This window comes from Salvelinus namaycush, chromosome 33 (assembly GCF_016432855.1).
Source record: "Salvelinus namaycush isolate Seneca chromosome 33, SaNama_1.0, whole genome shotgun sequence".
Lineage (NCBI taxonomy): Eukaryota > Metazoa > Chordata > Actinopteri > Salmoniformes > Salmonidae > Salvelinus > Salvelinus namaycush.
The window spans coordinates 20,296,470-20,321,467 of record NC_052339.1 but is presented as its reverse complement, the minus strand read 5'-3'; the positions used below and the strand labels follow the sequence as shown (position 1 = coordinate 20,321,467).

The window sequence follows — 24,998 nt, the reverse complement described above, 5'->3', positions numbered from 1 at the left end:
GATTCTGCCAGACCTGGGCCCTGACAGTAAATCTCAGTAAAACCAAAATAATGGTGTTCAAAAAAAGGTCCAGTCGCCAGGACCACAAATACAAATTCCATCTAGACACCGTTAAATTAGGTCGATACCCGCTAATGATCAAAATCCAGAAAAGAGACGTTAAATTCTACAACCACCAAGGTTTGGGAAGCGATTCCCAAACCTTCCATAACTAAGCCATCACCTACAGAGAGATGAACCTGGAGAAGAGTCCCCTAAGCAAGCTGGTCCTGGGGCTCTGTTCACAAACACAAACAGACCCAACAGAGCCTAAAGACAGCAACACAATTAGACCCAACCAAATCATGAGAAAAGATACAAAGATAATTACTTGACACATTGGAAAGAATTAACAAAAAAACCCAGAGCAAACTAGAATGCTATTTGGCCCTAAACAGAGAGTACACAGTGGCAGAATACCTGACCACTGTGACTGACCCAAACTTAAGGACAGCTTTGACTACATACAGACTCAGTGAGCATAGCCTTGCTATTGAGAAAGGCCGCCGTAGGCAGACCTGGCTCTAAAGAGAATACAGGCTACGTGCACACTGCCCACAAAATGAGGTGGAAACTGAGCTGCACTTCCTAACCTCCTGCCAAATGTATGACCATATTAGAGACACATATTTCCCTCAGATTACACACATCCACAAAGAATTTGAAAACAAACCCGATTCTGATGAACTCCCATATCTACTGGGTGAATTACCAGTGTGCCATCACAGCAGCAAGATTTGTGACCTGTTGCCACAAGAAACGGGCAACCAGTGAAGAACAAACACCATTATAAATACAACCTATATTTATGTTTATTTATTTTCCCTTTGTACTTTAACTACTTTATCATTACAACACTGTATATAGACATAATATGACATTTGTAATGTCTTAATTCTTTTGGAACTTCTGTGAGTGTAATGTTTACTGTTCATTTTTATTGTTTATTTCACTTTTGTATATTATCTACTTCACTTGCTTTGGCAATGTTAACATGTTTCCCATGCCAATAAAGACCCTTGAATTGAATTGAATTGAGTGTGAGAGAGCGAGAGCATGCAAGACATAGAGAGACAGAGAAAGTGAGAGCACACGTGCGAGAGAGAGTGTGCGCGAGAGAGAGAGCGTGCGCTAGAGAGAGAGTGCGAGAGAGCGTGCAAGAGAGAAGGCAAGAGAGAGCACGAGAGAGAAAGAGGGCTGGGGACAAGATTACCAGTGTACTGAATGAGACGTTACAAATGTACAGCACATTCATAAGCTGCAGGCGATCCATTATTTAAGCTGTACCTGTTGCAGTAGAGATAGTAGTATCACCATACTCTCTCTCCTATCATAGTCCTATGTCCTTACTGACTTCCTCTCCTTCTTTCAGTAAAATCCACTTTTATCACTCTGAAAGGATCAAATAAGAACACTGCTATTAGAATTGCTACCGCTGCTGCTGCGGATAGGCGGATAACTGTTGAACGATGCGTTTCAGAGAGGGAGAGAGAATGAGAGTGTTTACGTGAGTGGGGGGGGCAGAGAAAAAGGGATAGACAGAGAGAGAGGTAGAGGGAGGCAGGGACACAGACAGAGAGGAGAGAGAGAAATAACTGAACAATTATCTCTAAAACCAGCCATTCTTGTGCATTTCCATTCCAATATCAGTTGGGGTAATTGAACCGTTTCAGACAGGCGTTGGGGCTTGATTTTTTATCTTGCCTTTAAAACTTTAAAGTGCACTTATTATTTTGATGCATCATCAATCTCTCAGTGGGAAACAAACAGCACCATTCTCCTCTCTCAAAGGAAAAAACGGCCTTCTATAAAACATGGAGCATATGTAAGGATATAAAAAGCCAGTCATTTTATCTTATGGTTATTAGTAAGACTTTTACAATCATCTAAGAGAGGAAATATGATTGATATCTTCTTTGACTAAGGGTCTGTTTTTTTCTCTATATATTTACTGATTTAAAGTATCAAGTACATAGGAGAAACAGAAAGAGTAAATGAGTGGGTAGGAAACACATTTCAATTGAAGATGAAACATTTTGCAATGGTCTGGTGTTGAGATATACATTCTTTGCATACAATGCCTTCAGAAAATATTCACAACTCTTGACTTACTACAAATTGTATGTTACAAAGTGGGATTCAAATGTTATGTGACCTTTGGCAGAGATTACAGCTGTGATTTTATTTTATTTTTATTTCACCTTTATTTAACCAGGTAGGCCAGTTGAGAACAAGTTCTCATTTACAACTGCAACCTGGCCAAGATAAAGCAAAGCAGTGCGACAAAAACAACAACATGGAGTTACACAAGGGATAAACAAACGTACAGTCAATAACACAGTAGAAAAATCTGTATACAGTGTGTCATGACGTTGCCCTCCTTGGGGATAGCGAGTACCATCCCCCTCTCTCTGCACCATCCCCCTCTCTCTCTCACCACCTCTCTGTCTTCCCCCTACTAACAGGCTCTGTTAGGCAGGTCATACATTCCTAGAGGAGTTTTCTCCTCGTGGCCAGAGTATAAGAGAGAGTGAGTTTTCATAGAGAGAACAAAGGAACTTCTTCCACATCACAGAACTTGAGAACTGAACAATATTCATGTTCTGGAGAAGGTATAAACGGTCGGTGAAGTAGCCAGATACGAACTGGTCTGTTTTGTACAATTTCGTGACCTCAGGAAAGACAATACAGCCACATTACCATAACTCTGTTTATACAAGAGTCTCAGTTGTGAGGCTTGCATCTAATTGTTGTATAAAATGAATGAGTAAAGATGAAAATATTTTTTAAATTATGTAATGTGATTTTAAACTGTTTAACGAAGGAAACTCCAATTCCCTTTGGAGTTTAACTAAATCATTGGCCCGCCCCATGAGCACAGACATTGATCTGGCGTCATGGGACAGCCCCTTTCTACTGTTACAAATATAACCCCCACCGAGAGGAATTCCATTCAGACCAGCTTACCTCGATTATCGAGAGGGCTAAGGTTTGAGTAGAGACCATAAACCTGAGTATAAGCTAAGGTTGTAATGGTTGTTGAAACTCTGAGACTATCGATACCGACATAATAAGAGCAAATCTTTGATACTAATTACTAGTCTGCAGCTAGAAATTAAGTACCCATGAATGCGAGGACAGACAACCGCCGAAACATCTATCCTATAACAACATTTCTGAATGGGACTCTGAACTATCCATTCTAACCACGGAAGAGAGAGAGTGTGGACAAACTCTCCAACAGAAACAAACTTTCCAACAGAGATCACGACGACACACTGAGCGTAAATATATATATTGATTGCAATTATTCCCGAATGAGTGAGCGTTCATGTGCAAAGGAGTTGCATTTCAATTGTTCTAATTATCAACTGTGTAGTGACTCTTTTGTCTTTTGGGCCCTTCTCAGTCCCTTTGTCTACCAAGCCGCCATGCCGGTTTAGCCCACTAGGGCACATTCCCCTATCATTTCCTTGTAACCATATCTACTTTGTTTGTTTGTTTGTTTGTGCATTTCTGTGATTATTTAGTTAGCTAATAAATAAATGATTGAGACGATTGATGTATGGATGACTCATAGTGAAGACTGGGTTCGTGCAGATAACCAACAATTTACGACGTTTGGAATGAGACTAACGTGAGGTAAAGAATAACTCATTAATTAGAAGACTAATTGATCAGATATTAAAATATCTGAAAATTATATTAGGAAAATTATAACTTTGTAATCTGAATATTTTCCTTGGTGCCCTGACTTCCTAGTTAATTACATTTACCTGATTAGTTAATCACGTAATAATAATTACAGAGAATTGATTTGATAAACTAACAGTCTTCAGTTTAATAATGCCAAAGACACGACAAGTGTGTGCAAATGTAAGATTAGGGAGGTAAGGCAATAAATAGGCCATAGTGGCGAAATAATTACAATTTAGCAATTAAACACTGGAGTGATAGATGTGCAGAAGATGAATGTGCAAGTTGAGATACTGGGGTGCAAAGGAGAAAAATAAATAACAATATGGGGTAGTTGGGTGGGCTATTTACATATGAGCTGTGTACAGGTGCAATGATCGGTAAGCTGCTCTGACAGCTGATGCTTAAAGTTAGTGAGGGAGATATAAGACTCCAGCTTCAGTGATTTTTGCAATTCGTTCCAGTCATTGGCAGCAGAGAACTGGAAGGAAAGGCGGTCAAATGAGGAGTTGGCTTGGGGTAAGTCTTTAAGAGCTTTGCATACCTGGATTGTATAATATTTGCCCATTATTCTTCAAGCTGGTCATTTAACTAGGCAAGTTAGTTAAGAACACATTCTTATTTACAATGACAGCCTACACCGGCCAAACTCAGACGACGCTGGGCCAATTGTGCACCACCCTATGGGACTCCCAATCACGGCTGGTTGTGATAGTCTGGATTCGAACCAGGTTGTCTGTAGTGACACCTCTAGCACTGAGCTGCAGAGTCTTAGACTACTGCGCCACTTGGGAGTCCATGTGAGCACAGCTAGACAGCCATTTTCAAGTCTTGCCATAGATTTTCAAGGCGACTTAAGTCAAAACGGTAACTAGGCCACTCAGGGAACATTCAATGTTGTCTTAGTAAGCAACTCCAGCGTATATTTGGCCATGTGTTTTAGGTTATTGTCCTGCTGAAAGGTGAATTTGTCTCCCAGTGTGTGTTGGAAAGCAGACTGAACCAGATTTTTCTATTGGATTTTGCCTGTGCATATCTCTATTCCTTTTTTTTAATTGAAAAAAACGACCTAGTCTTTGCCGATGACACCCATACCCATAACATGATGCAGCCACCCCCATTTTTGAAAATTTGAAGACTGGTAATCAGTGATGTGTTGTGTTGGATTTGCCCCAAACATAGCGCTCTGTATTCAGGACCAAAATGTTATTTGTTTGCCACATTTTTTGCAGTCTTACTTCAGTGCCTTATTGCAAACATGATGCATGTTTTGAAATATGTGTTATCTGTACAGGCTTCCTTCTTTTCACTCTGTCATTTAGGTTAGTATTGTGAAGTAACTACGATGTTGCTGATCCATCCTCAGTTTTCTCCTATCACAGCCAAACTCTGTAATTGTTTTAAAATCATAATTCGTCTCATGGTGAAACCCCTGAGTAGTTTCCTTCCTCTCCGGCAACTGCCCTTCTTTGTGAGGCATTGGACAACCTCCCTGGTCTTTGTGGTTGAATCTGTCCTTGAAATTCACTTCTCTATAATTGTGTGTGGCACAGAGATGGGATAGATGCTCAAAAATCATCTTAACCATTGTTATTGCACACAGAGCAACTTATTATATTATATCCCCATATATTTTTTGTTGTTGTAAATGTATAGTACCATTCAAAAGTTTGGACCCACCAACTCATTCAAGGGTTTTTCTTTATTTTTACTATTTTCTACATTGTAGAATAATAGTGAAGACATCAAAACTGTGAAATAACACATATGGAATAATGTAGTAACTAAAAAAGTGTTACACACATCAAAATATATTTTAGATTCTTCAAATAGCCACATCAAGGCAAAGGGTGGCTAATTTGAAGAATCTCTAATCTAAATAATTGTCACGCCCTCATCTGTTTCACCTGTCCTTGTGATTGTCTCCACCCCCCTCCAGGTGTCGCCCATCTTCCCCGTTATCTCCTGTGTATTTATACATGTGTTTTCTGTTTGTCTGTTGCCAGTTTGTCTTGTTTGTCAAGTCAACTAGCATTTTTCTCAGTTCCTGCTTTTCCCCAGTCTCTCTTTTCTTGCCCTCCTGGTTTTGACCCTTGCCTGTCCGGACTCTGAGCCCGCCTGCCTGACCACTCTGCCTGCTCCTGACTCTGAGCCCGCCTGCCTGACCACTCTGCCTGCTCCTGACTCTGAGCCTGCCTGCCGTCCTGTACCTTTGCCCCACCACTCTGGATTATCGACCTCTGCCTGCCTTGACCTGTCGTTTGTCTGCCCCTGTTGCTGTAATAAACATTGTTACTTCAACACAGAAGGCATTTGCGTCTTACCTGAAACGTTATAATAATATAGATTTTTAACACTTTTTTGGTTACTACGTGATTCCATATGTGTTATTTTATAGTTTTGATGTCTTCACTATTATTCTACAATGTAGAAAATAGTAAAAAAAATAAAGCTAAACCCTGGAATGAGTAGGTGTGTCCAAACTTTTGACTGGTACTGTATATATTATTTTAAATATCTTTTTTTAAAGGGGTGTGAATACTTTCTGAAGGCACTCTATGTCACCAACGCATGGCATACTGAGGGAAATGTACACTCTTAGAAAAAAGGGTTCCAAAAGTGTTCTTCGGCTGTCCCCATAGGAGAACTCTTTTGGGTTCAATCTAGAACACTTTTGGGTTCCATGTAGTAACCTTTGTGGAAAGGGTTCTACATGGACCTCAAAAGGGTTCTACCTGGAACAAAAAATGATTCTCAAAGGGTTATCCTACGGGGACAGGCAAACAACCCTTTTAGGTTGTAGATATAACCTTTTTTTCTAAGAGTGTACTATCTTCAAATGTCAAATGCCAATTCATGTAGTGTTCTTCATTTATGTGAATATACAGTATTACTCCTCAACCTGCTGCTTTTGACATGAGTACTTAAAACCGATCTGCCTGTCAAGGTTTATTAAAGGTCCAGTGCATTCAAAAACAAAATTTGCCTGTGTGTTATATGTATTTTCACACTATGAGGCTGGAATAATACTGTGAAAATCTAAAAATGATGACAATTTCATTTCAGTGTAAAAGCTGTTTGAAAAGACTGCCTGAAATTTCTGCCTGTTTTGGTGGGATAGTAACATCCCGAGGCGGTAACTTACTTAATATACCAATTAAGAAAGAGAGTTACAAACCTCTCTGCCAATAACAGCTAGTTTTCCATTTTACCCTCCCCAATCAAACCCCTCCCAGACGCCCTAACAAAATTCTTGCTTGAGAAATTGCTCTTTGCTAAGAAGCTGTTTTTGTTTCTTGTCAAACATTTTAATCAAAACAATCACAGTAAGTTACTATAATATTACCTAGAAAGTATTTGATATTGAGATAAAAATGGCTGCATTGGACCTTTAATGCAGTTTCTCTCTGTATCTCACCATTATTGAAATGGTTCAAATAAGTGTATGGTTTATATTCATTCAGTTTCCACTGCTACCTTGCCTGTACCCATTTAATTTGCAAGCAAACCAAAACTTTCCTAGAAGTCTCTAACATTTCAGCCCAAGTCTAATCGAAACAGAAACTTTCGCATACACACAAAAAGCAACTCATTTATTTCTGGTTCTCTGATTAACTGAATGAGAGAGAAAAATAAATAAATAAACATATAGCAAAGCAGCAAAGCTGGATGGGACAAGAACCAGTGTTCCTTCATTATTCCAGAGGACTCATGGGTATTTAAACACAACCCGACCATGACTCAGCCAATTAAGCATGCTGATTGCAGATTCATCACGGCACAGTGACACATAGGGGGCTAATCTAACACTCTCACCTCCACCCACACCCAAATCAGCCCATAGTCAGTATTAATATAGTCACTGTACTGTTACTATACTGGATTTTTTAACATAAGCTTTATTATAGATTCATCACAGGGGCTAGTCTGGTCCACACGTTCTGTCTAGTATCTCTCACCTCCACGTACACCCACATCAGCCCAAACTCAGTTAATATACAGTATTAATATAGTAATAATAATGGTATTATAAGGTTATCATATGCTTGCTATATTATATGATCATTACGGGCCCACTGAAACACAGGGGGCTAGTCTGGTCCATATACGTCATCTTACATATCTCACCTCGTTATCGATAATAATGCAGTTATTTTGCTGTTTTATCACATTATTGTAGTATAGATTCATCATTGGCAAAGTGAGACCCAGGGAATCAGGTCCAAATGCTTTAATACTCCACTGATTCATGAATTGCAAAAAGTGTGCGCGTGTTTACGTGCACATGTATTTATGTGTGTGTGTATAGAGATGCATGTGTGTTCAGTGATCTCATGTTGTGTGTATAGAGTCATCCGGAGAAGGTTGAGGTCCTATGCCTGGTGTGGGAGATGCCCCATATTTCAAGTTTCAACATAGAAAACAGGCTCAAGATGAGAGGCAGGCTAGCTTTTTCCAAACAGAAATTTGTATCCTGGAGTACTAACTCAAAAAAAGTTCTGGGACACTGAAATGTCCATGGAGAATAAGAGCACCTCCTCCCAGCTGCCCACTGCTCTGAGAATAGGAAACACTGTCACCACCCCGGTCAACTGCCCGGCACCCCTACCCCGGTCAAACACCCCTACCCCGGTCAACTGCCCGGCACCCTCCACAGCAATCCGCCAAAGCCTCCACCATTTCTCCTTCACCCAAAACCAGATAGCTGATGTTCTGAAAGAACTGCAAACTAAACGACATCATAACCGCCATCGATAAGAGACATTACTGTGCAGCCATATTCATCGACCTGGCCAAGGCTTTCGACTCTGTCAATCACCACATTCTTATTGGCAGACTCGACAGCCTTGGTTTCTCAAAGGATTGTCTCGCCTGGTTTACCAACTACTTCTCAGACAGAGTTCAGTGTGTTAAATCGGAGGGCCTGTTGTCCAGACCCCTGGCAGTCTCTATGGTGGTGCCACAGGGTTCAATTCTCGGGCCGACTCTCTTCTCTGTATACATCAATGATGTTGCTCTTGCTGCTGGTGATTCTCTGATACACCTCTACGCAGACGACACCATTCTGTATACTTCTGGCCCCTCTTTGGACACTGTGTTAACTAACCTCCAGACGAGCTTCAATGCCATACAACTCTCCTTCCGTGGCCTCCAACTGCTCTTAAATGCAAGTAAAACTAAATGCATGCTCTTCAACCAATCACTGCCCGCACCTGCTCGCCCGTCCAGCATCACTACTCTGGACGGCTCTGACTTAGAATACGTGGACAACTACAAATACCTAGCTGTCTGGTTAGACTGTAAACTCTCCTTCCAGACTCACATTAAGCATCTCCAATCCAAAATTAAATCTAGAATCGGCTTCCTATATCGCAAAAAAGCATCCTTCACTCATGCTGCCAAACATACCCTCGTAAAACTGACCATCCTACCGATCCTCGACTTCGGTGATGTCATCTATAAAGTAGCCTCCAACACTCTACTCAACAAACTGGATGCAGTCTATCACAGTGCCATCCGTTTTGTCACCAAAGCCCCATACACTACCCACCATTGCGACCTGTACGCTCTCGTTGGTTGGCCCTCGCTTCATACTCGTCGCCAAACCCACTGGCTACAGGTTATCTACAAGTCTCTGCTAGGTAAAGCCTCGCATTATCTCAGCTCACTGGTCACCATAGCAGCACCCACTCGTAGCACGCGCTCCAGCAGGTATATCTCATTGGTCACCCCCAAAGCCAATTCCTCCTTTGGTCGTCTTTCCTTCCAGTTCTCTGCTGCCAATGACTGGAACGAACTGCAGAAATCTCTGAAGCTGGAGACTCATATCTCCCTCACTAGCTTTAAGCGCCAGCTGTCAGAGCAGCTCACAGATCACTGCACCTGTACATAGCACATCTGTAAACAGCCCATCTATCTACCTACCTCATCCCCATACTGTAATTAATTTTTTTATCTTGCTCCTTTGCACCCCAGTATCTTTAGTTGCACATTCATCTTCTGCACATCTACCATTCCAGTGTTTAATTGCTATATTGTAATTACTTCGCCACCATGGCCTATTTATTGCCTTAACTCCCTTATCTTACCTCATTTGCACTCACTGTACATAGACTTTTTGTTTTCTTTTGTTCTACTGTATTATTGACTATGTTTTGTTTATTCCATGTGTAACTCTGTGTTGTTTGTGTCGCACTGCTTTGCTTTATCTTGGCCAGGTCGCAGTTGTAAATGAGAACTTGTTCTCAACTAGCCTACCTGGTTAAATAAAGGTGAAATAAAATAAATAAAAAAGAGGGGTAAGGGGTATTAGCTGCAGAGTGAGGATAAAACATGGCTGCCATCAACCAAAAGAGCCAAGTCTGCCTTTAACATGTCTAACCAGTGTCTCCTCAATTTCCCAGATCTGTTTATCTATTGAACTGTATAGCAACCCTACATAGTGACTTGACATGGTTATTACATATGTCTTAGCTACAGATTGTAAACCACATAATGTGATATAACTAAAGATTTTTTGAATCCACTACAGGTTTGCCTAAACAAAACGATGCCATAGATTTTTCAACTAACCTGGTATTGGTGATACTATCTTCGTTCTCGATTTGGCCAAACATGTACACACGTGTGTGTGGACGTGGACGTGTAAATTGGTCATAAAAAAGAAAAAAGAGGACCATGGCACTCTTCATATAATTCATTAAAATGTCTTTATTTATATTCATGTTCATTGAACATGCTATTTCAAGTGGGTTTAGGGTTAAGGTTAGAATTAGAATTAGTGTTAGGGTTAGAATTACGTTAGGAGCTAACCCCACAAGGTTAGCTGTACAAGATGTATGTGTGTGTGTGTGCGCGCTCCCTGTTCACACAGTCCGTGCTATGAATGTTTGATATATGCCATGTGGCAGACCCTGTAGAACTAGAGGAGATGTCTGAAGCCATTGCAAACACTTGCCGGGAAGAATTGTGAGACTACGATCATGACTGAACGAGGCCGTATTGACCGTAGAAAAAAGTTGCAGTACCTTCATGCAGAAATGTAGTCTTAGGAAAGGAGAAGACGACGTAGAATGCAATAGAAAGCATTTTGACTTTGCACTGGCTTGAGAACAACATGCAGTCTCATAAGAGAATCTTGTTGTGACAAGGGGAGCAGAGCCCTGGGTTGGGAGCATAAGTGCTGCGGCTTTCCAAATGGAGAAGAAGACAGCAGATTAAAATGCTTGGTAAGAGGAAAACAGCAGATTAAAATGCTTGGTAAGAGGAAGACAGCAGATTAAAATGCTTGGTAAGAGGAAAACAGCAGATTAAAATGCTTGGTAAGAGGAAAACAGCAGATTTAAAATGCTTGGTAAGAGGAAAACAGCAGATTAAAATGCTTGGTAAGAGGAAAACAGCAGCTTAAAATGCTTGGTAAGAGGAAAACAGCAGATTAAAATGCTTGGTAAGAGGAAAACAGCAGATTAAAATGCTTGGTAAGAGGAAAACAGCAGATTAAAATGCTTGGTAAGAGGAAAACAGTGGAGAGAAATGTGCTTGAAATCAAATCAAATTGTATTTGTCAGATGCTTCGTACACAACAGGTGTAGACTAACAGTGAAATGCTTACTTAAGGCTACTTTTCCAACAATGCAGAGTTAAAGATAAGGTAATACATGTAATAAAAAATAGAAATAGTGACACAAGTATTAAATACACAGTGAATAACGAATAGAAATAACGAGGAAAAATATTTTGGCTATATACAGGGAGTAGAAAATAACATGGCTATATACAGGGAGTAGAAAATAACATGGCTATATACAGGGAGTAGAAAATACCATGGCTATATACAGGGAGTGGAAAATAACATGGCTATATACAGGGAGTGGAAAATAACATGGCTATATACAGGGAGTAGAAAATAACATGGCTATATACAGGGAGTAGAAAATAACATGGCTATATACAGGGAGTAGAAAATAACATGGCTATATACAGGGAGTAGAAAATAACATGGCTATATACAGGGAGTAGAAAATAACATGGCTATATATAGGGAGTAGAAAATAACATGGCTATATACAGGGAGTAGAAAATAACATGGCTATATACAGGGAGTAGAAAATAACATGGCTATATACAGGGAGTAGAAAATAACATGGCTATATACAGGGAGTAGAAAATAACATGGCCATATGCAGGGAGTAGAAAATAACATGGTTATATACAGGGAGTACCAGGTAATAACATGGTTATATACAGGGAGTAGAAAATAACATGGCTATATATAGGGAGTACCAGGTAATAACATGGCTATATACAGGGAGTAGCAAAATAACATGGCTATATACAGGGAGTATAAAATAACATGGTTATATACAGGGAGTAGAAAATACCATGGCTATATACAGGGAGTAGAAAATAACATGGCTATATACAGGGAGTAGAAAATAACATGGTTATATACAGGGAGTAGAAAATAACATGGTTATATACAGGGAGTAGAAAATAACATGGTTATATACAGGGAGTAGAAAATAACATGGTTATATACAGGGAGTAGAAAATAACATGGTTATATACAGGGAGTAGAAAATAACATGGTTATATACAGGGAGTAGAAAATAACATGGCTATATACAGGGAGTAGAAAATAACATGGTTATATACAGGGAGTACCAGGTAATAACATGGTTATATACAGGGAGTAGAACATAACATGGCTATATATAGGGAGTACCAGGTAATAACATGGCTATATACAGGGAGTAGAATATAACATGGCTATATATAGGGAGTAGACAATAACATGGCTATATACAGGGAGTAGAAAATAACATGGCTATATACAGGGAGTAGAAAATAACATGGTTATATACAGGGAGTAGAAATTACATGGCTATATACAGGGAGTACCAGGTAATAACATGATTATATATAGGGAGTAGAAAATAACATGGCCATATGCAGGGAGTAGAAAATAACATGGCTATATACAGGGAGTAGAAAATAACATGGCTATATACAGGGAGTAGAAAATAACATGGCTATATACAGGGAGTAGAAAATAACATGGCTATATACAGGGAGTACCAGGTAATAACATGGCCATATACAGGGAGTAGAAAATAACATGGCTATATACAGGGAGTATAAAATAACATGGCTATATATAGGGAGTAGAAAATAACATGGCTATATACAGGGAGTAGAAAATAACATGGCTATATATAGGGAGTAGAAAATAACATGGCTATATACAGGGAGTAGAAAATAACATGGCTATATACAGGGAGTACCAGGTAATAACATGATTATATATAGGGAGTAGAAAATAACATGGCCATATGCAGGGAGTAGAAAATAACATGGCTATATACAGGGAGTACCAGGTAATAACATGGCCATATATAGGGAGTAGAAAATAACATGGCTATATACAGGGAGTATAAAATAACATGGCTATATATAGGGAGTAGAAAATAACATGGCTATATACAGGGAGTAGAAAATAACATGGCTATATACAGGGAGTAGAAAATAACATGGCTTTATACAGGGAGTAGAAAATAACATGGTTATATACAGGGAGTAGAAAATAACATGGCTATATACAGGGAGTATAAAATAACATGGCTATATATAGGGAGTAGAAAATAACATGGCTATATACAGGGAGTAGAAAATAACATGGCTTTATACAGGGAGTAGAAAATAACATGGTTATATACAGGGAGTAGAAAATAAAATGGCTATATACAGGGAGTAGAAAATAACATGGCTATATACAGGGAGTACCAGGTAATAACATGATTATATATAGGGAGTAGAAAATAACATGGCCATATGCAGGGAGTAGAAAATAACATGGCTATATACAGGGAATAGAAAATAACATGGCTATATACAGGGAGTAGAAAATAACATGGCTATATATAGGGAGTAGAAAATAACATGGCTACATACAGGGAGTAGAAAATAACATGGCTGTATACAAGGAGTATAAATAACATGGCTATATATAGGGAGTAGAAAATGACATGGCTGTATACAGGGAGTAGAAATAACATGGCTATATACAGGGAATAGAAAATAACATGGCTATATACAGGGAGTAGAAAATAACATGGCTATATATAGGGAGTAGAAAATAACATGGCTATATACAGGGAGTAGAAAATAACATGGCTATATACAGGGAGTAGAAAATAACATGGCTTTATACAGGGAGTAGAAAATAACATCAATTTGTAAGTCGCTCTGGATAAGAGCGTCTGCTAAATGACTTAAATGTAAATGTAAATGTTATATACAGGGAGTAGAAAATAACATGGCTATATAAAGGGAGTACCAGGTAATAACATGGCCATATACAGGGAGTAGAAATAACATGGCTATATACAGGGAGTATAAAATAACATGGCTATATACAGGGAGTATAAATAACATGGCTATATACAGGGAGTATAAAATAACATGGCTGTATACAGGGAGTAGAAAATGACATGGCTGTATACAGGGAGTAGAAATAACATGGCTATATACAGGGAATAGAAAATAACATGGCTATATACAGGGAATAGAAAATAACATGGCTATATACAGGGAGTAGAAAATAACATGGCTATATATAGGGAGTAGAAAATAACATGGCTATATACAGGGAGTATAAAATAACATGGCTGTATACAGGGAGTAGAAAATGACATGGCTGTATACAGGGAGTAGAAATAACATGGCTATATACAGGGAATAGAAAATAACATGGCTATATACAGGGAATAGAAAATAACATGGCTATATACAGGGAGTAGAAAATAACATGGCTATATATAGGGAGTAGAAAATAACATGGCTATATACAGGGAGTAGAAAATAACATGGCTGTATACAAGGAGTATGAATAACATGGCTATATATAGGGAGTAGAAAATGACATGGCTGTATACAGGGAGTAGAAATAACATGGCTATATACAGGGAATAGAAAATAACATGGCTATATACAGGGAGTAGAAAATAACATGGCTATATATAGGGAGTAGAAAATAACATGGCTATATACAGGGAGTATAAAATAACATGGCTATATACAGGGAGTAGAAAATAACATGGCTTTATACAGGGAGTAGAAAATAACATCAATTTGTAAGTCGCTCTGGATAAGAGCGTCTGCTAAATGACTTAAATGTAAATGTAAATGTTATATACAGGGAGTAGAAAATAACATGGCTATATAAAGGGAGTACCAGGTAATAACATGGCCATATACAGGAAGTAGAAATAACATGGCTATATATAGGGAGTATAAAATAACATGGCTATATACAGGGAGTAGAAAATAACATGGCTTTATACAGGGAGTAGAAAATAACATCAATTTGTAAGTCGCTCTGGATAAGAGCGTCTGCTAAATGACTTAAATGTAAATGTAAATGTTATATACAGGGAGTAGAAAATAACATGGCTATATACAGGGAGTACCAGGTAATAACATGGCCATATACAGGGAGTAGAAAATAACATGGCTATATATAGGGAGTATAAAATAACATGGCTATATATAGGGAGTAGAAAATAACATGGCTTTATACAGGGAGTAGAAAATAACATGGCTTTATACAGGGAGTAGAAAATAACATGGTTATATACAGGGAGTGGAAAATAAAATGGCTATATACAGGGAGTAGAAAATAACATGGCTATATACAGGGAGTACCAGGTAATAACATGATTATATATAGGGAGTAGAAAATAACATGGCTATATACAGGGAGTACCAGGTAATAACATGGCCATATACAGGGAGTATAAAATAACATGGCTGTATACAGGGAGTAGCTTTAACATGGCTATATACAGGGAATAGAAAATAACATGGCTATATACAGGGAGTAGAAAATAACATGGTTATATACAGGGAGTAGAAAATATATCGCTATATACAGGGAGTAGAAATAACATGGTTATATATAGGGAGTAGAAAATAACATGGCTATATACAGGGAGTATAAAATAACATGGCTATATACAGGGAGTAGAAAATAACATGACTATATACAGGGAGTAGAAAATAACATGGTTATATACAGGGAGTAGAAAATAACATGGTTATATATAGGGAGTAGAAATAACATGGCTATATACAGGGAGTAGAAAATAACATGGTTATATATAGGGAGTAGAAAATAACATGGCTATATACAGGGAGTAGAAAATAACATGGTTATATATAGGGAGTAGAAAATAACATGGCTATATACAGGGAGTAGAAAATATCATGGTTATATATAGGGAGTAGAAAATAACATGGCTATATACAGGGAGTAGAAAATAATATCGCTATATACAGGGAGTAGAAAATAACATCGCTATATACAGGGAGTAGAAAATAACATGGCTATATATAGGGAGTACCAGTACCGAGTCGATGTGCAGGGGTACGAGGTAATTGAGATAGATATGTACTGTACATATACAGTTGAAGTCGGACGTTTACATACACCTTAGTTAAATAAATTTAAACTCAGTTTTTCACAATTCTTGACATTTAATCCTAGTAAAGAATTCCTGTCTTAGGTCAGTTAGGATCACCACTTTATTTTAAGAATGTGAAATGTCAGAATAATAGTTGAGAGAATTATTTATTTCAGCTTTTATTTCTTTCATCACATTCCCAGTGGGTCAGAAGTTTACATACACTCAATTAGTATTTGGTAGCATTGCCTTTCAATTGTTTAACTTGGGTCAAACATTTCGGGTAGCCTTCCACAAGCTTCCCACAATAAATTGGGTGAATTTTGGCCCATTCCTCCTGACAGAGCTGGTGTACCTGAGTCAGGTGTGTAGGTCTCCTTGCTCGCACACACTTTTTTAGTTCTGCTCACAAATTTTCGATAGGATTGAGGTCAGGGCTTTGTGATGGCCACTCCAATACCTTGACTTTGTTGTCCTTAAGCCATTTTGCCACAACTTTGGAAGAATGCTTGGGGTCATTGTCCATTTGGAAGACCCATTTGCGACTAAGCTTTAACATTCTGACTGATGTCTTGAGATGTTGCTTCAATATATCCACATAATTTTCCTCCTCATGATGCCATCTATTTTGTGAAGTGCACCAGTCCCTCCTGCAGCAAAGCACCCCCACAACATGATGCTGCCACCCCTGTGTTTCACGGTTTGGATGGTGTTCTTTGGCTTGCAAGCCTCCCCCTTTTTCCTCCAAACATAACAATGGTCATTATAGCCAAACAGTTCTATTTTTGTTTCATCAGACCAGAGGACATTTCTCCAAAAAGTACGATCTTTGTCCCCATGTGCAGTTGCAAACCGTAGTCTGGCTTTTTTTATGGGAGTTTTGGAGCAGTGGTTTCTTCCTTGCTGAGCGGCCTTTCAGGTTATGTTGATATAGGACTCGTTTTACTGTGGATATAGATACTTTTGTACCTGTTTCCTCCAGGATCTTCACAAGGTCCTTTGCTGTTTTTCCGGGATTGAGTTGCACTTTTCGCACCAAAGCACGTTCATCTCTAGGAGACAGAATGCATCTCCTTCCTGAGCGGTATGATGGCTGCGTGGTCCCATGGTGTTTATACTGGAGTACTATTGTTTGTACAGATGAACGTGGTACCTTCAGGCATTTGGAAATTGCTCCCAAGGATGAACCAGACTTGTGGAGGTCTACAATTATTGGCTGATTTCTTTTGATTTTCCCATGATGTCAAGCAAAGAGGCACTGAGTTTGAAGGTAGGCCTTGAGATACATCCACAGGTACACCTCCAATTGACTCAAATTATGTCAATTAGCCTAACATAAGCTTCTAAAGCCATGACATCATTTTCTGGAATTTTCCACGCTGTTTAAAGGCACAGTCAACTTAGTGTATGTAAACGTCTGACCCACTGGAATTGTGATACAGTGAATTATAAGTGAAATAATCTGTCTGTAAACAATTGTTGGAAAAATTACTTGTATCATGCACAAAGTAAATGTCCTCCCCGACTTGCCAAGTTTGTTGACAAGAAATTTGTGGAGTGGTTGAAAAATGAGTTTTAATGACTCCAACCTAAGTTGGAAAAGCTATACTTTTCGTGGCTGTTTATTTACCACCACAGACAGATGCTGGCACTAAGACTGCACTCAGTCAGCTGTATAAGGAAATAGGCAAACAGGAAACCACTCACCCAGAGGCGGCGCTCCTAGTGGCCGGAGACTTTAATGCAGGGAAACTTAAATCAGTTCTACCAAATTTCTATCAACATGTTAAATGTGCAACCAGAGGGAAAGATGACCTGTACTCCACACACAGAGACGCGTACAGAGCTCTCCCTCGCCCTCCATTTGGTAAATCCGACCACAACTCTATCCTCCTGATTCCTGCTTACAAGCAAAAATTAAAGTAGGAAGCACCAGTGACACGGTCTATAAAAAAGTGGTCAGATGAAGCAGATGCTAAACTACAGGACTGTTTTGCTATCACAGACTGGAACATGTTCCAGGATTCTTCCGATGGCATTGAGGAGTACACCACATCAGTCACTGGCTTTATCAATAAGTGCATCGAGGACGTCGTCCCCACAGTGACTGTACGTACATACCCCAACCAGAAGCCATGGATTACAGGCAACATTCACACTGAGCTAAAGGGTAGAGCTGCCGCTTTCAAGGTGCGGGACTCTAACCCGGAAGCTTACAAGAAATCCTGCTATGCCCTGTGACGAACCATCAAACAGGCAAAGCGTCAATACAGGGCTAAGATTGAATCATACCACACCGGCTCCGACGCTCGTCTTATGTGGCAGGGCTTGCAAACTATTACAGACTACAAAGGGAAGCACAGCCGCGAGCTGCCCAGTGACACGAGCCTACCAGACGAGCTAAATAACTTCTATGCTCGCTTCGAGGCAAGCAACACTGAGGCATGCATGAGAGCATTAGCTGTTCCGGACGACTGTGTGATCATGCTCTCCGTAGCCAACGTGAGTAAGACCTTTAAACAGATCAATATACACAAGGCTGCGGGGCCAGACGGATTACCAGGACGTGTGCTCCGGGCATGTGCTGACTAACTGGCAGGTGTCTTAACTGACATTTTCAACATGTCCCTGATTGAATCTGTAATACCAACATGTTTCAAGCAGACCACCATAGTCCCTGTGCCCAAGAACACAAAGGCACCCTGCCTAAATGACTACAGACCCATATCACCCACGTCCGTAGCCATGAAGTGCTTTGAAAGGTTGGTCATGGCTCACATCAACACCACTATCCCAGAAATCCTAGACCCACTCCAATTTGCATACCCCCCAAACAGATCCACAGATGATGCAATCTCTATTGCACTCCACACTGCCCTTTCACCCCTGGACAAAAAGAACACTTATGTGAGAATGCTAATCATTGACTACAGCTCAGCGTTTAACCCTCAAAGCTCATCACTAAGCTAAGGATCCTGGGACTAAACACCTCCCTCTGCAACTGGATCCTGGACTTCCTGACGGGCCGCCCCCAGGTGGTGAGGGTAGGTAGCAACACATCTGCCACGCAGATCCTCAACACTGGAGCTCCCCAGGGGTGCGTGCTCAGTCCCCTCCTGTACTCCCTGTTCACCCACGACTGCATGGCCAGGCACGACTCCAACATCATCATTAAGTTTGCAGACAACACAACAGCGGTAGGCCTGATCACCGACAACGACGAGACAGCCTATAGGGAGGAGGTCAGAGACCTGGCCAGGTGGTGCCAGAATAACAACCTATCCCTCAATGTAACCAAGACTAAGGAGATGATTGTGGACTACAGGAAAAGGAGGACCGAGCACGCCCCCATTCTCATCAACGGGGCTGTGGTGGAGCAGGTTGAGCGCTTCAAGTTCCTTGGTGTCCACATCAACAACAAACTAGAATGGTCCAAACACACCAAGACAGTCGTGAAGAGGGCACGACAAAGCCTATTCCCCCTCAGGAAAATAAAAAGATTTGGCATGGGTCCTGAGATCCTCAAAACGTTCTACAGCTGCAACATTAAGAGCATGCTGACTGGTTGCATCACTGCCTGGTACGGCAACTGCTCGGCCTCTGACCGCAAGGCACTACAGAGGGTAGCTGCCTGCCATCCAGGACCTCTACACCAGGCGGTGTCAGAGGAAGGCCCTAAAAAGTGTCAAAGACCCCAGCCACCCCAGTCATAGACTGTTCTCTCTACTACCGCATGGAAAGCGGTACTGGAGTGCCAAGTCTAGGACAAAAAGGCTTCTCAACAGTTTTTACTTAGGACAAGCCATAAGACTCCTGAACAGGTAATCAAATGGCTACCCGGACTATTTGCATTGTGTGCCCCCCCCAACCCCTCTTTTACGCTGCTGCTACTCTCTGTTTATCATATATGCATAGTCACTTTAACTATACATTCATGTACATACTACCTCAATTGGGCCGACCAACCAGTGCTCCCGCACATTGGCTAACCGGGCTATCTGAATTGTGTCCCGCTACCCACCACCCGCCAACCCCTCTTTTACGCTAATGCTACTCTCTGTTCATCATATATGCATAATCACTTTAACCATATCTACATGTACATACTACCTCAATCAGCCTGACTAACCGGTGTCTGTATGTAGCCTCGCTACTTTTATAGTCTCGCTACTGTATATAGCCTGTATTTTTACTGTTGTTTTATTTCTTTACTTACCTATTGTTCACCTAATACCTTCATTGCACTATTGGTTAAAGTCTGCAAGTGAGCATTTCACTGTAAGTTCTAAACCTGTTGTATTCGGCGCACGTGACAAATAAACTTTGATTTGATTTGATGTCAACTTCCGACTTCAACTGTAGGTAGGGGTAAAGTGACTAGACAACAGGATATATAATAGACAGTAGCAGCAGTGTATGTGGTGAGTGTGAAAGTGTGTGTGTGACTGTGTGTGTGGCGCCAGTATGCATGTGTGTGCATGGTATGTGTGTGTGGGCGTATGTGTGTGTGTTGGGGTGTCAGTGTAAGTATGTGTGAGTGTGTGGGTAGAGTCCGGTGTGTGTACATAGAATAAGTGCAAGAAAGTTAGTGCAAAAAAGGGCCAATGCAGGTAGTTTGGGTAGTAGCGATTTGATTAGCTCAGTGGTTCTTAACCTGGGTTCGATCGAACCCCAGGGGTTCGGTGAGTCAGTCTCAGGGGTTCGGCGGAGGTCAAGACACACATCCTACTCATATGATTCGTGATGACACGCCCCGCTTGGCCATCATTGGCGGCAGGTGATCACGCTACATCGCTTGGCCTATCTGTGCTGCAGGGAATTTGGTGCGCTCAGTAGTCGACTTGTGACTGTCGTGATGGTACGTCTTGTGATTTCTTTCTTAATATTTTAATCCCTTCATACTTACTATGTCGAGCAAAAAAAGAAAGTGGTCGGACGAATATGTACAATATGGATTCACATGTATAACGGAACGTGATGGGAGTCAGCGTCCTAACTGCATGATTTGCAATGCCAAGTTGAGCAATTCTAGTCTAGCACCGGCAAAACTAAGAGAACACTTCCTTAAGCTGCATGGAGATGGAAAATACAAGAACACAACGCTCTGTGAATTCAAGGTGAAGAGAGCCAGATTCGATGAAAAGGCTTCTCTGCCTGTTCTCGGCTTTGTACCCATCAACAAACCGATCCTCACAGCATCGTACGAAGTTGCTTACCTGATCGCAAAGCAGGGCAAACCACACACCATTGGTGAAACACTCATAAAACCAGCTGTGTTGAAGATGGCGAATATCATGCTGGGAAAAGAGGCTGAAGTTAAGTTATCCCAAATTCCTCTTTCAAATGACACCATCAGCGACAGAATAGAGGACATGAGCAAAGACATCTTGGCTCAAGTAGTTGCAGATCTGATTTCAAGCCCGGCAAAATTCAGCCTTCAACTCGACGAGACCACAGACATTTCCAATCTAAGCCAGCTTGCTGTATTCGTGCGCGATGTGAAAGACAACGTGATAAAGGAAGATTTTTTATTTTGTAAGCCTCTTACAACAACTAAGGCAGCCGATGTGAAGAAACTTGTGGATGACTTCTTCAAAGACAACAATCTTTCGTGGGATATGGTTTCTGCAGTTTGTTCGGACGGAGCTCCAGTCATGCTGGGAAGAAAGTCTGGTTTTGGTGCGCTAGTGAAAGCCGATGCACCAAACATCATTGTTACGCATTGTATTCTGCACAGGCATGCGTTGGCAAACCTTGCCTCCAAAACTGGCAGAAGTATTAAAAATTGTAGTGGAATGCGTGAACTATGTGCGAATTAGTGCTCTGAGGCACCGCATCTTCAGTGAGTTGTGTAAAGAAATGGGCTCTGAATTCGAGGTACTTCTGTACCATTCTAACGTTCGGTGGTTATCCCGGGGACAGGTGCTGAATCGTGTTTTTGCCGTGCGTGTGGAATTAGCCCTGTTTTTGCAAGAGCACCAACATTGTCATGCAGATTGCTTCAAAAATTCTGAGTTCATTCTCATTTTAGCGTACATGGCTGATATCTTCGCAGCTCTCAATCATCTCAATCAAAAGATGCAGGGTGGTGGAGTCAACATCATCGAAGCGGAGGAAAACCTGAAGGCTTTTCAAAAAAAGCTACCGTTATGGAAACGACGAACAGAGAACGATAACTTCGCAAACTTTCCCCTGCTGGACGACTGTGTAAGTAAGATCGAAGATGTATCTGGAATCGGAGACATTTCTGTACCCGCGGAACTGAAGCAAGCAATTGCCACGCACTTAGATGAGCTTGCAAAGTCTCTCGACGGATACTTCCTTACAAGAGAGTCATATCCAGCATGGGTGAGACAGCCGTTCACGTTTAGTGTTGAGACAACAGATGTCAATGATGAATACCTCGATGAAATCATTGAAATTCAGCAGAGCCAGGTTCAACAGCAACTCTTCAGAACAACAACGCTTTCAACGTTTTGGTGTCAACAAATGGTAACGTACCCTGTTATTGCTAAGAAAGCTCTGGAGATTTTCATACCGTTTGTTACAACATATCTTTGCGAGCAATCCTTTTCGAGGATTCTGGACATAAAAACGAAGAAAAGGAACAGACTTTGTTGCGAAAATGACATGAGAGTGGCACTTGCCAAGGTGAAGCCGCGCATTTCTGAACTGGTCTCTGAAAGGCAACAGCAGAAGTCACACTGATTTGCAGTAAATATTCATTATTATGTTTTTGTTTTTGTGTGAAAATCATGTTTTGATGATTTTGTTCTTTGAACACACAGTGTTGATGTTGATGCACGGTTAATTTTGTGCACCAGTAAAATATATACCTATGTTTTGAATTTGAAAAAATCATATTTTATTTTTCCAATTATGAAGGGTTCGGTGAATGCGAATATGAAACTGGTGGGGTTCAGTACCACCAACAAGGTTAAGAACCACTGGATTAGCTATTTAGTCATTTTGTTTAGAAGTCTTATGGCTTGGGTTTAGAAGCTGTTCAGGGACCTTTTAGGTCCAGACTTGGTGCATCGGTGACGCTTGCCGTGCGGTTCCAGAAAGAACAGCCTGTGGCTTGGGTAGCAATTATTTTGACAATTATTTTGGCCTTCCTCTGACACCGCCTGGTATAGAGGTCCTGGATGGCAGAAAGCTCGGCCACAGTGATGTACTGGGCCATACCCACTACCCTCTATAGCGCCTAGCGGTCGGATGCCAAGCAGTTGCCATACCCAGCGGTGATGCAGCTAGTCAAGATGCTCTCGATGGTGCATATGAGCATGTTGTATGTCTGACATGTCATATTGTAATCCTACATTATTAGCTGTGTTTTAAAGATTTGCCATTGTGGGAAGACATACAACCATTAATTTGTTTGCTGGTTGTCATAAAATCACTGATTGACTTAAGAGTTGCAGATGTTGATACTGTTACACTGTCCTGTTGAACTACAGGGTTATTGAATATTACTAGCAATATTACCAGCAGGTAGCATTACTGGTAATGTGTGCCTGCGTGCGTGTCGTGTTCAGATAATGCTTTTGGGCTGCCTAGCTAAGCTCTGCTGTGCGTACCTTGGTAGCTGTAGATGTCTCCCACGCTGTTCTGACGCATTATGTGATGCCAGTAGGCACTGCGAGGCAGAGAAATGGACTTGGTTAACGTCGTCTGGTTGGAGTGGGTCTGAAACAGAGACAACAACAACATCATCTTCAGTGTGTGGGATGCATCCCAAATGGTAGCTGATTGTCTATATAGTGCACTACTTTAGACCACTAGTTTTGATAGGGATTAGGGGGCAATTTGGGATGCAATTGTTATCTCTGGGTATAGTCACCTCTAGGGAATGCAAAGTAGGAAAAACAGCCACCGGCATTACAGGTAGCTACTGCATATTGTGGACAAATGACATGCAGTACAAATTCACAACATTTGATCAATACCATGATATGAAATAAAGCACAAAACCAAAGCTAAACGTGTGTTTTAAACTACAGTCACTGCATTTTTCTCTTTCAATTATATCAAGTACATCTCTTTAGAACCTAAAAGTCCTAATTGTGGTATGATGACCCATAACCAAAGTGTCCACTGTGTTCCACAACCTCTTCATGTAATTCATGTATTTCAGTATACTCTGCAGTATTCCCATATGGAGGGAGTCCAGGAACATGGCCATACGGCCAGGGCTCACCAAGCCTTAGAAAACCATACGTAAATACAGCATACTGACCATAGAGAGAGGATAGAAACATAGGCCATATCCACAGGGAATATGTGTGTGCATGTGTGCATGTGTGTGTACTATGTGTGTCTGTGTGTGCATGTGTGCATGTGTGTGTGTGTGTGTGCATGTGTGTGTGTGTGTGTGTATGTGTGTGTACTATGTGTGTCTGTGTGTGCGTGTGCGTGTGTGTGTGTGTGTGTGTGTGTGTGTGTGTGTGTGTGTGTGTGTACTATGTGTGTCTGTGTGTGCATGTGTGCATGTGTGTATGTGTGTGTGTGTGTGTACTATGTGTGTCTGTGTGTGTTACCTGTGAGCTCTTCTTCATCTCTACCATCATCCTCTCGTGTTGCTGTGCGATGGACAGGGTGGCTGAGTGGACTCTCTGGTAGATTATCTCTCCCTCCCGCGTCTGGAACGTAAACAGACCCTCCCCCGTGTCACACATCCTAGAGACAGAGAGAGTGGGGAAGGGAGAGAGAGAGGGGGGGAGAGGGGGCGATAGAGTTTTATTACAGATACATACACAGGTTAGAACACACAGAGAAAACATGAGGTACAGATATGCCTAC

The 24,998-nt window shown here is 40.9% G+C and overlaps 1 protein-coding gene across 1 annotated transcript in view; it reads right to left on the bottom strand.

The window, feature by feature from the left end:
• The window catches only part of LOC120027684 (docking protein 6-like), a 46,184-nt gene that overhangs the window by 9,357 nt on the left and 11,829 nt on the right, over positions 1-24,998 (bottom strand). The window contains exons 3-4 of the mRNA XM_038972677.1: positions 24,737-24,875; positions 23,777-23,885 (exon numbers count right to left, since the gene is read on the bottom strand). Coding sequence (XP_038828605.1) covers positions 23,777-23,885; positions 24,737-24,875 — 248 coding nt within the window. The remainder of the gene's footprint in view (positions 1-23,776; positions 23,886-24,736; positions 24,876-24,998) is intronic.